The following is a 13,066-nucleotide window of genomic DNA, read 5'->3' on the forward strand; positions in this document are numbered from 1 at the left end:
TACTGTGCATATGCCTATAATACTGAATTATAATACTGCGCTCATAAAAAATTGTAGACAGTTATTTTAAAAGCAGCATGAGGTATCATGTTTAAGGTGGTGAAAAAAGCTAATTTTGTGATAAACGCATTTAAACACTTAAAATTATTAGTCTATCCACTATTATAAATTTGCACAAAAATTGCTATAACTTTGTAAATAATTGGAGTGCACACAAAAGTAAAGTATTTTTAGAAAACTAAGAGTACAGGAAATTTGAATTTATAATAAACTAATTTTCGAAAATTTTGCTCAAAATTATGTTTTTGCACTAATCAGATGCCTCCTTATGTTACCAATTTTAACGTCAAACTTTAATTTTTTTTTCAATTTTTAAAGCACTTCCGAGTTCAAGTATTTTAAAAGATGAGAAAATTCAAACAAAACAAAAAAACTGAAATTATTTTCTTAGTTTCTGAGAAAAATTATCTTAAAGTTGGCCATTTTAGTATGAGCTAGATAAAAGCAGACAACTCCCCTTAATAACCAAATGATAATAATAAAAATGTAGTTTAAACATTTTCTGGTTAAAATAAAATTCTACTCTCATTCTGCCTCAAAGCTTATTGAGCACAACATGTCCGAAACGTGATATTACTTCAAATCACGCCAATATGTACTTATTTTGTATTTTGTAAGACAATTTAAGAAACTTAATGATATATGACGATGTTTAAGATAATATGTGCTTACCGATCTGGTTTGGATTGCTTGCGTTTCTTTCTAATGAACGATGACGACCAAATCGAATTGTGTGTCCATTACATTTTATGCTGATAGCAATAAAGAAGTGAAAATTGATTAAAAAATCAATGGAGACTATTAGAAGCTCGGTTTATGAGACCACGACTAGAATCAGAACTTTAAAGAACAAGATTTGAAAAATTATTGACAGAATTCTATGAATTAACTATTCAGATCTCGAATATTCTGTTAAAAAATACCAGTAGAAAGAGTTTGGTTGAGTATGAGTTTAGATTTAAGTATAAGGTGAAGTCTCAAGCAATATTTCGAATATGAAATGAATGCACTATAAATTGAGCAGGCAATTTCCGGGCTTTAATCTTATAAATGTTACTTTGGAAACTCTGGAGAGGGCAATTTTAACTCGCTACTTAACTCCGTCAATTATCTAGCGTTTCTGAACGAATGGGACTACAGGTTTAAACTGTCTTAACTTCCTGTTCAAAATCAGAATGTGAAGTCTGTATATAATTGAGAATTAACTTGAAGTAGTTCAAACCCCTTATTAATTTATTTTCTTCTCAACTCTCTAACCCTTTTAACTACTTTTCGACTCCAATTGGCTTTATTCACGTGCATGCTCTTACATTAGAAATATTGAATGATTATTTCATTTGCATTATAATAATTTATCTTGATACCAGATCTCATTTAAATTGGTTCAAAAGATTTGCAGTTAACGACAAAACATAAAGATATTTCTTAATTTTGATGACCAGTGTGTCACAGAAGAGATCAAGAGCCGCGTCGCTTTCATGTGGCACCCCATTATTCGGCACTTCCTTATAAAAGACTGTATACTTAAAAGTATACTTATATGTATATATCATCTGAAGCGTATCGATTAATTTATTTTATATATTTTTATTTTTAGGCATTTACTTTCTAAAAATATTTGTACTTCATTTAGTATCCTAAAGCGCCATTTTTTTCTTCAGTTTTATAAAAGAAGGTTGCTCAATTTAAGCAACAGGTTTATGCAGGTTTAAACAACAGGCTGTAAGCTAAGTGATTTGGAGTTATTATTTTGTGCTAATATACCCCTATTGATCCCTGTATTTTGTAATAATATATTGAAGCCCACAGTAAGACCCAATATGGTTACTTTGACAAATCGCAGAAATGATTTAAAAATCTTCTTATAAGTCTGTCAACCAAATGCACCATTGCAGTTTAATATTAAAGAGCAACAAATTGCCATTGCCGGGGGTCCCTGGTTCAAAACCCGGTGACGTCCAATTTTAAAAAAATTATATTTAAGAATAATAATTTTCTTTTACTTATTTTACAATATTGTAACATGAGTAAAATAATTCTTTACATAATAGTATGTTTTTTCTGAGTGAGAAATATGATAAAAGAATTAAAATTAAGAAATTATTGCTCTTATACTTCACATATATGTATGGGAATATATCTCCTCTTAATATTAACCTATAATTTTCAAACTTGGTCAGATATTTGATTATAATAGATTATATTATCATACCAAAGGAAATAATTATAGACAAATTACGGTATCCACAAAGTGGCTCAATAAGATTACATTAACAAACCGCAGAAATTACTTTAAAGGCTTATTATGATGCGGTCAGCTAGATAGACAGGTAGGGTTTAGTAATATGGAGCAACAAAATGCTAGTGCTGGGGGACCTGGTTCGAAATCCGACAACGGTTAATTTTTTACAAAATTTTATTTCATAATGATAATTTTTTTAATATTTATTTTACAATAATGGGACTTAAATAAAATATTCATTTACTTAATAACATGATTTTTTTTCCTAAGTCCATAATATAATTAATAAAAACATTAAAATTAAGTATTTGTTGCTCTTATACAGTGTACATATATATATACACCGAACAGCCATTACATTATGACCACCCTTCATCTATAACAATGGGCTCGCCCAGGTTTTCATGGTTTCTCGCCCAGGAGCAATGTCTTCATGGGGCACATTAGAACCCATAATACTCATAGAACAATCCCTGACGTCTGTAAGCTACTTGAACTTAGTTGCAGACCAGGTTCACCCATGCATGGCAACAGTTTTTCCTGCGGGATGGTGTTTACCGACAGGATAATGCACCATGTCATAAGGGTCGAATCGTCATGGATTGATTCAAGGAACATTCTAGTGACTTTCAAGTCATGTCTTGGCCCCCAAATTCACCTGACCTTAATCCAATAGAGCATTTGTAGTCCTACTTTGAAAACCAAATTTGTGCTGCCACGCTACCCCTTCGCAATGTGAGGGAATTGCAGGACCAGTTTATGAGCGCTTGGTACCAGATACCTCAGACTAACTATCAGCACCTTGTGGAATCAATGCCACGGCGAGAGCTAGCAGTTTTGAAGGCTAAAGGTGGTCCTACATGTTATTAGCAGGGTGGTCATAATGTAATGGCTCTTCGGTGTATATGGCCTCATATCGCCTCTTGATAATAACCTATAATTTTCAAACTCGGTAAGATATTATCTTATAATATATTATCGTATTATACCAAAGGTATATCGATAAAAATTTTGCACTGGTAATTAATCTGGTTTCAATAGACCACATATGATTTGACAATGCAAGCTCCCTAACCCATATTTTATGCGAAGGAAAATGTCCTCTTTACTGTTTATTCTGCAATATAAAACCTAACTAAAATAATGAATATTAACTAATACTAAAACTTAGCTAAATAATAAGCCAGGATTTAATTCCTAGAAGTAATAATACATCTTCTGGCTACCTAAGACAAAATTACTGACGTATCCCTAGTAGTACAGAGGTCAGGTGTTAGAACTTGTCGTCAGACTAACCGTGAGAGATTCCCTTTATTTTCATTACCAAGTAGCTGAAATAAAGTTAGTTAGTTCACCCGCAAAATGGCCTCCTGGAAAATCAAAGTGCTTTAATGCTTGATTCAGTAGATAACTTGTCTTCTGAAATAGGTTTAAAACTTCTTGGCTACAAAATAAAACTCTGTAATCACAAATCTAATTTGGGTTGTTTGCTCAATGCATGTTATATAAATATAAGAGCAAATTAAAATAAGCTAAATGTAATATACTTCAATTAAATAAAATTTGACTCTTTCAAAGAAATTTTTTATTCAGGTTGTTTTAGTCAAACATTTAATGATAAATTCTTTTTCTTATTATATTAAAAGCTTATTCAAAATTTATTAATAAAATAAACACCTGCAAACTTTTTTTTTCTAATGAAGATGACATTTTCAGCGGTCCTTTTTTTTTAAAGTGTTTATCGATTCAATTTTATTGAACTTAGTACTCTCTTATCTTAGAAAAACGGCCTGAATGATTAAAAAAAAAAAAAAAAAACGAAAGAAAGAAAAAATAGCAAAAACGAAGGAAGAAAATGCATGGTAGGGGGATCTTTGCTTTTCAATAGAGGTTTGATTGAAACGTGTATTTGCATATTGAAACGTTAAAAAAAAAAAAAAAACACATGTAAAAAATGAGTTTGCTTAATACACTTTTTTTTCCGTCGTAATAATTGCGAACGTTAAAACTAAAAGCTCAGATATTCCCCTATTGCTAGAATAAAATAAAATATTCCATTAAAATGAAAATTGAATAGCATCTAAAAAGGACTGAAAGATTATTATTCATTTTTTTTATTTAATCAATTCCTTGTAAAAGTCTGGGGATTTAATAGAATTCAATAAAATAAATGTATGGTGAAAAAAGTATAAAACGACTTCTGTATTTTTGAAAATCATTAAAAACTTTGAAGATTGTTTCCATGTGTGTTTGATTTTTGAACCAGCTAAAATCATTTTTTTATTACAAAGTATTTTTTTTTTAAATTTTTCATAGTATGCGAATTCAGCATTCAAAAAGGTTTATAGTTTTTAATCGTTACCAATGCTTGTATGTGTGTGTGTGTCTGAATGTGAAAGTTGAAATTTATTCATTTTGTTGCTATTCAAAATCTTACTGTCTTGTTGATTTAGTTGTCGTGCCACTTAAGTAATGTTTTTTTTTTTCTCAAAAAATTTCTAATGATATCTAATAAATGAAACATCATCATTTTAAATATGTTTTTAGAATGCAATAATATACAGTAAATTTCAAATGAATCAAATTCTGTAGTTTTTATTAAAACAAAAGTAGTATTTTGAAATTTTGAAGATTTAAAAAAAATATCTGAATCATTTAAAGATTGATTATCTTCGAGTTTTTAGGTCTGATCCGACTTCGTACGACCTTTGATTAGAAACAAGAAAAAGTTTTTTTCGGTAAAAACAATAGATGCTAGGAAAAAATCTGAAAAAATAATTCTGCCAAAAAAATATTCTAAGAAAAATGGTAGAAAATATTCATTTAAAAAAATTATTATGGAATTATTTTGTTACTGGGTTTTTCTCATGTAAGAATCTATTAAAAGAATCCTTTAAAAAATTTATTGCCTAAAAGAATCGATTTTTAATGTTTAAAAAAATTCTATTAATCTATTATTTAAAAAATCATTTTTGATTAATAAAAACTCTTGTCATATTTCTTTTGGACGTCGTCAAAAATTTTAAAAACAATTCACATTGCATTAGATCAAAAGCTAATTAATAATGCACACTGCACCGGATCAACCTACAGCAACCGGATCCAGCACAGTGTACAGGATCAAAACCTAACTAACAATTTGCACCACACCAGCCCAAAGGCCTAATTAACAATGCATGCTGCACCAATTCAAAAGTTTAATTACCTCAGAGATCTTTCTTGATGAAAATCGTATACTGTCCGAAGTTTTAGAATGTTTTGAACGACAATATCAGTCAGATAAAAAAATAAAAAGTATAGAATGAAATCCTACAATCTTCATAGGATACTAAGTTGAAAAATACTTTTTTACTTCTTAACTCGTCTACAGAAGTTAAAAATCTTCTTAAACTTAATTACGCAATATTATTTTTATTACACAATAAAGTCAGCGTAGGTGTTTCATTTAAATATGTTATTAAGTTTGCAGAAAATACTACGATTCATGGTAGCAATATTATGGTTTAATGTTTAATCCATTTTTTTTTAAAGTTTAGGAGTTTAATAACGAAATACGTTTTTAAACAAGAAAGCTACAAATAGCTTTCTTGTTTTAAAAAAAGGAACTCCAGAAAAATCTAATATTTTTCAACCATTGCATTAGGAATTTTGTCACTTGAAACAACGGCAATTTTAATATTAAATATCCAATTATTGATTTTTCTTTGTTGTTTTAGTTCGACCTTTAGAAGTGTCCATTGAAGGCAATCGAAGACCCCTTTCAGCTAACAAACCCGTGGAGCTTGTGTGCCGAGCAACGGGATCCAGACCACCAGCCTCCATCAGTTGGTGGAAAGGGAACACCAAGATGAAGAGGACGAAAGAGAGGATATCCATAGATGGTTATGTCACCACCAGCATACTCATCTTCACTCCGACGAGCGAAGACAGCGGCAAATATTTATCCTGTAGAGCTGAGAATCCTTTGATACAGGGGAGTGCCATCGAAGATGGCTGGAAGCTTGACATAAACTGTAAGTTAAGACTTATGTAACATAAGTTGATTGCGGCAAAGTTGTTTGCTTGTGCTCAAAATTTATAATATTTCAACTTCCTGATACGGGAAAATTATTGTATCAAATCTTACAAGGTGGAATAAAATTCCACCTATGTGAAACAGAGATTTAGGTATTTTATCCGTAGATTCAAGTAGCCATCTAAATAATAATCCAAAATGGCCTCAAAGACAGTTGATCAAATTAATCATGCAGATAGTTGTCCAGAGAGACCATGTGATCATCTATTTTTCTGTCAATTGCGTTAAAACTCCTGTTGACTAACCTTAATTCATTAACTGAGCTGATAAAACAAATATGAGAATGTAACGGATAGTTAATTCGTAACACCAGATGGCGCTACCCCTATATCCGCAAAAACAATAACAATGGTCTTATTCTGACTTAATTGGAGACGACGCAAGACGTGCTCTGCGAACCATCCTGGTTCCCCTTTTCCCACTCATTTGAGTAAAACTTTCAAGTATTTTTTATGTTAGTTAATGTTACGTTATTACCCTTTATTGTTAAATGTTTAATGTGAATGTATAATTAAAGTACTGAGCTCTTTATGATGGTGTATCTCTTCCACCGTCTTGCGTCCTTACAAGAATTCTTTTGGTTGGTAGCTCTCAGTAGATCAGGGTGCGAAATTTTTACTCTCCCGCTCACCATTGACGACCGAATATTTAGGATTAGTGAGTAAATTTTGCATTGTAAAATGCTGTACTCCATTGAATAGAACTACTACTCATATTTTTCCCAGTGTTAGCATTTAGATCCGATATCAAATTATCAGTGCGTAACTTTGGCAAACCATTATAGATAAAAGAAGGCCTCAGCACTAGTTAGCATAAACCAGAACTTTGATCCTATAGTAGTCCAAACGTAATGACATCTTTCGTATTTACAACCACTGCGCAGCTTAGTAGCTCGAACGTAATGACATCTTTCTTACTTTTTATCCATAGCGCAGTTTATGTTCGTTACGTCGGATTTTATTTTATATTTTATAACCGTCGTTGAACAGCCCACCCAATTTTATGGGTTTACGACAACTAATGTTCAACTCTGTAGCCTTGTAATTTTGAACCCAATCCAGAATACAAGGGAATTACTGGATCGAGTATTGGGAGAAATTTGCCTTCGTGGAGGACTTTTTGATGGAGCTAACCCACATTTGCATTACATGGAGAGGAAGACCACGAGAACCTCCCACGGTTAGCCTGACGCAAGGGGACTCTAACCCTTGATCCGTCTACCACTGAGGATATTTCACGTCAGTACTGTGGTCGGTGCAAGCCGGATGAGGAATTCGTATCGACTGGGATTCGAACCAGGTTCGCCTCATTGGAAGGCGAACGCTCTATCCCCTGAGCCATCGCGGCTCCGTTACGTCGGATTAATAGATGTATCCGCGCTGAGGCTTTCTTTCTTCTAGGAAGTTGGGCTGATAGAGAGACGCTCAAAAATGTCACGAAAATAGTCGACCAAAGTAACCATGGAAATAAACGGGTAAAAAAAGGAATTTTCTAAAAACTCGCAAGGCAGTTAAAGATGGATTAAATATTATGGTTAGACTAAATATGGTTATTATAAAAGTAGAATTAGAACAAGTTAGAACACTATTGTTAAGTTGGGATGAGTCAGGGCAAATTAATCACTTGGCCTCTTTGTTCGACCTAAGCCACTTTTTTTTAGCTAACATGTACAATTTAGAACAACAACAGAATTACCAAACTTGTTTTTTAAAGGTTATTATTTTTACAAGTGCATCATTAAAAAGCTCTAGTCCTAAAACTACTTTAAGCTATTGAATAAAAATTTTTAAACGGATTGAGGTCGAATTGTTTGTCTTAGTTGTAAAACAATTGTGCTCGTCGAGTTTCATTATCCAATTTATAATATTTGTAAAATACTACAAAACAATAATATTTCAAATAATTTAATATGATTTCGTTTATTTGGAAGAAAAGGAAATACTAATAAAAATAAGAGAATTTGAGACAAGGGCATTAAAAGACATTGTAGCTAACTTTTTATTTATATTTTGTAAATGATTTCAAATCATATTTCTTGAATAGCTTAAATATTGTTAAATATAATTACATATAACTTAATATAAAGATTAAAGTATCAGTTTATTCAGAGTGCTCGTACTTCATTGTAATGATTACTAGCTCTAGAAATTGTTTCGAATACAATATTTTTTACAGTCAAATAATATTGAATACCCGCAAAACATGCTTGTCTGATCAAATTTATAATTTCCCATAAGTCCCTTTTCTTGAAATGCACCCTTTTCTAATCTCATTATAATACAAAAGTCTTGAGAAAATATACTGAATTAAATTCTTATTAAGTGTTAAAAAGTTTAGCTATCTGGACAAAATTCAAAGCTAGTATTAAAATATGCACCTAACATAAAAATAAATCTTTAAGAAAAACTAAAATCTTGCAAAACGTATTCAAATATACAGTGCGCCAAATAAAAAAACGGACCATCCTGAATAACTTTTGTTCAAATGATCGAATCTTCACGCTTTAGAACTCAATCTTAAAGGGTCAAGGGGGTGACCTCAAATATGCTAATTAATTAGTACGGGCGATATTTTAAGTTAAAAAATCAGACACAAAGACATACTTTCTCTGAATAAACATGCCTTTTTTTCAAAGTATTTAGATTTCTGATCCCCAAAATATAGGAGTAGCCGTAACCTGGGAAATATGGTCCCAATAGTTTTTTCAGGAGAGTGGTTCTAAGTTTGAACCCCTTCATGCTAATTTTACCATATCTCGAGTTCTTTTTAAGTGAATTGAAAAAGTTTCGCGTATAATTAGATATTTTTATTTATTCAAAGGTAAGTCCATGCACAATATAACTTTTAATAAATATTCATTATTTTTTATTATTTTGCTTAATAAAAGTCCGAAAAATTTTGAATTGTAAGGTATACAATTTCTTTAAACATTTTAAGGAATGCAATTTTAAATGATAAAATACAAAATTTGAACGAAATCGGTTAAATAGTTCCTGAGAAATCGAATTTTAAGTATACGACTTTTTCAAAAAATTTTCGAATTATGGTGAGCGCAGAAAATAAAATTAACATAAAGGGATCTAAACTTTGAACTGCTCACCTGACCAAACTGCTGGGACTATACTTCACAGATTGTGGCAACCCCCTATATTTTAATGTTCAAAAATCAGAATTCGTCGAAAAAAATGTACGCTTATTCAGAGAATGCACTTTTTTGTCTCTGATTTCGTAACTTAAAATATCGTCTGCACTAATTAATTAGCATATTTGATGTCACTCACTTGGACCATTAAGATTGAGTCCTAGTAAGAAGAACTGATGATTAGATCAAAAGTTATTCAGAGTGTTCTGTTTTTCATTTTGCGCACTGTACATACAATTTTTTCTTATTTTAGGCTTAGAAAGTCATAAAATATGCAGAAATATATATAAAAAAAAAACTAGTTGGGCTACTATCTTATTATGCTCCGTCGCCAAACGACAGCTTGGCGCAAGAAGTTTTGTAATATTGAAACAAAGTGCTTCTGGGCTTAGAGCTAAAATGATACACATGCTATATTCCTTTCAAAATTATTTCATTTTAATCCCGAACAGAATTTAAAACCTTGAAATAAAACTTCCATCTAACTACCAATTTTTGAAAATCGAGCTTCTTGCTCGATAAAACAATTCCATTGCTGCTATTGTACTTAGAATAAGTTTTTTAAAAAAAGGCACAAGTTCAAAGCCATTACCATTTTAATCAAAAGACGAGTTCAGTTCAAAGCATTAAAGGGGAGATCCAGGAATTCTTTATCGAATGTGTAATAGAATTTTGTCCATCCAACCTTAAAATCTGAAGAACTTTGAGGCTTCACTAATTTTAACATCAACACCGCTATCAAACGATATATTTTTTATTCTACGATCATTTTCCGTTTTCTGTCTGTTGTGGTGGTTAGAAGGCTGCTGACCGTGAAAGAGATCACTGCATTTAATGAACTGACCCTTGTGCTCGCTTGACCGCGAAATACGAGATTCATGGATAAGAGTAGTAAGGATTCTTGGATACTCGCCAGGCTTTCAAAGTCACCCGGGAAATACAGAAGGGGGTGGCGAAAGTTCGGATTAAATGGCATCTAGCTTTTATCCACGTTCAAATCTGTTTTTTTTTTTTCTTTTTTAAATATTTAAAGCTAGACATGTCCTACGAATCAGTCACGTTTCAATGATAAAGTAAGCAGTACTCATTATTTGAATAAAGAAAACATTTTTCTTTTATTTCACATAAAGTATAACATGGTTTTTAAATGAAATATAATTTATCGATTAAAAAACATATAATAATTTAAATATTAAGTGCAAAATACACGTCACATTTAATTAATTAAATTTCTAAATATTTTAAAAACAGTGACATCTAAATATTTAACTTTTAGTTATTTTGAATTTTAAAAAAAACTAGTTAGAAACGATAAGGTAACAGAAAATAATTACAATTTAGAATGTATCGTGAAAAAAAGAAGTTTTATTTAAGGCTGTTGTTTAAAGATTTTCGTTAAAGAAGAAAGCATTTTAGCAAAGAAAATGCTCTTTTTTTTTCTCATGTGAGCTTGTTGAAAGTTATCATAACTCTTAAATTAAGGTTAGGTTCGTCTTTAGTCGTGGCTCTCAATGCCAATCATAAAAATAGCACAAAATGTCAAGGAAGTAAAACCACGGTTTTGTGTTCTAACTTATTGAGATTTGCTTAGCTACCCTAACGCTGTATAATTTGGATTCCTTAAAATATGTAAAAATTAGGAACCATTTCACTACTGAATTATCTGGGTTCATAAAATATCCTAACAGTGATTTTGATAGTTTCCATCTCATTGAAAGAATCTCGCCGAATCGATGATTTTTTTAAATAATAATATCTTTTAAAATAACTTTAATTTATTTGTCCGTGCTAAAGCTCAGATAATTTATTACAGCAAGATGATTATAGCATTGCTTCAATCGTAAGGCACTTAAGGCTGTTTTTCGAAGGGTCTGTAGTCTCATGGAATGATGCTTTTTTGCGAATAATATGCTGTTTTCATATGTGATCTGAGTTTACAATAGTTACTCATGACCGTTAGATCAAGTTTAGCTCATCTTGAGCCAACGCCTTCGATGTTTATTTCGAAAATGGCGCAAAACATCCATATGATGGAAAGTTTATTGAAAATTAAAAGCATTTGTGGTCTAATTTTTAAAATATAGAAATTCACCCCAATTTTGCTGTTTCTGGGTTTATGAAAATTTTCAAAAAACAAAAAACAAAAAAAAAAAAAAATNAAAAAAAAAAAAAAAAAAAAAAAAAAAAAAAAAAAAAAAAAAAAAAAAAAAAAAAAAGAATAAGGCAGTGATTTTGATAATTTTTATCTGGGTGGGAAAACGTCACCAAATTAGCATGCATTTTAAGATTATAGCTTTTCTTCAAGTGTAAGTGGCTTAACTGTGACTTTTTTATTTTCCTTAGCGAGAGAGTTTCGAAAAACCTTGTTAACCGACTTTTTTTTTTTTTTTTTTTTTTTCANTTTTTTTTTTTTTTTTTTTTTTTTTTTTTTTTTTGTTCATGATGAAACAACTTCGATAAACATCGTGAACACTTTGTAAAACATTTTCCCTCTAGGTAAAAATATTTTGTCTTTTTTCAAATTTTAAAATTTTTTTAATAAATGTTTAAGCTAGTTATTAACCTTCATTTCTTTTCCGATAGATAGACAGATATAATAGTTAAAAAATAGAGCCTTTTGTTCAGCTTCAGGCTTTTAACTATAACTTTTTTTTTCCTTGCTAAAACATCATCGTGAAAAGCATTTACTTTAACTGTCTATGATTATTTTATGCATCTAATCCCTCATAAAACATTTGATTTTGTTTACTAGTTTAAAGGTTTGGTTTGCTAATTTTCATTCTTAATTCGCGATGAATATATAATTTATTCTTTTCATTGGTAGCTATTGTGGTACTTCAAAGTTTTCCTTGAGGAAACATATCATTTTTAAAAAGCTGGGTACGAATTTTTCAAATTATCCAATGCCTTTTCTTTTTAAGTAATTTTATATCTTATAGAATTTCATAAAAGGAAATGAATGGAAGCTTTTCTGACTAGATAAATACATAATATTTAAGAAGTTATGTCTCAATAGATATTCGGCATATTGCTGGTGGAAAATAAAATGCTTCTTTTGAGAAATGTCGTTTACGTAAAACAAATTTTATTCGCAAAGAGAAGGAAATCGATTTTCAAAAAGTTGAATGTACAATGTTGAACTTGCACTGAATAAAAATGTTCATTTTATACAAAACTTTGACCTTTTCAGTCCTGAGAAACTTTTATTGGAGAATTTTGCCAGTTGCACAAAATTTGAGGTTAAAATTATATTCAGAGATGCCTTTTGGCAAAAATTAGCAATTTTTTAGCACCCATTGTGCTTACGTGCAGCACCCAGCCAAATAAAGTGTAACATAAAAAAAAATTAAAACAAGACAAAAAGTTATAATTCAAATAAAATGTAATTTACATCAAAAATAATGAATTAAATAAAAGTTAGTGAACGGTTAAATGTATCATTTTTAAGATACTTTAAATTTATAAATGATAAAATAGTAATAAAAAAATATACTTTCACGTTTTCAGTCTACTGGAAAAGCACAGTTTATAAAATTTTTATTTTGCT

At 30.5% G+C, this 13,066-nt stretch overlaps 1 protein-coding gene across 5 annotated transcripts in view; it reads left to right on the forward strand.

Moving 5' to 3' along the window:
* The window catches only part of LOC107454647 (synaptogenesis protein syg-2), a 354,446-nt gene that overhangs the window by 312,071 nt on the left and 29,309 nt on the right, over positions 1-13,066 (forward strand). For all 5 annotated transcript variants that reach the window (XM_071183678.1, XM_016071899.4, XM_016071898.4 and 2 more), the window contains one exon: positions 6,019-6,315. In XM_071183678.1, the coding sequence (XP_071039779.1) occupies positions 6,019-6,315 (297 nt within the window). The remainder of the gene's footprint in view (positions 1-6,018; positions 6,316-13,066) is intronic.

This window comes from Parasteatoda tepidariorum, chromosome 1 (genome assembly GCF_043381705.1).
Source record: "Parasteatoda tepidariorum isolate YZ-2023 chromosome 1, CAS_Ptep_4.0, whole genome shotgun sequence".
In the NCBI taxonomy this organism is placed as follows: Eukaryota; Metazoa; Arthropoda; class Arachnida; order Araneae; family Theridiidae; genus Parasteatoda; species Parasteatoda tepidariorum.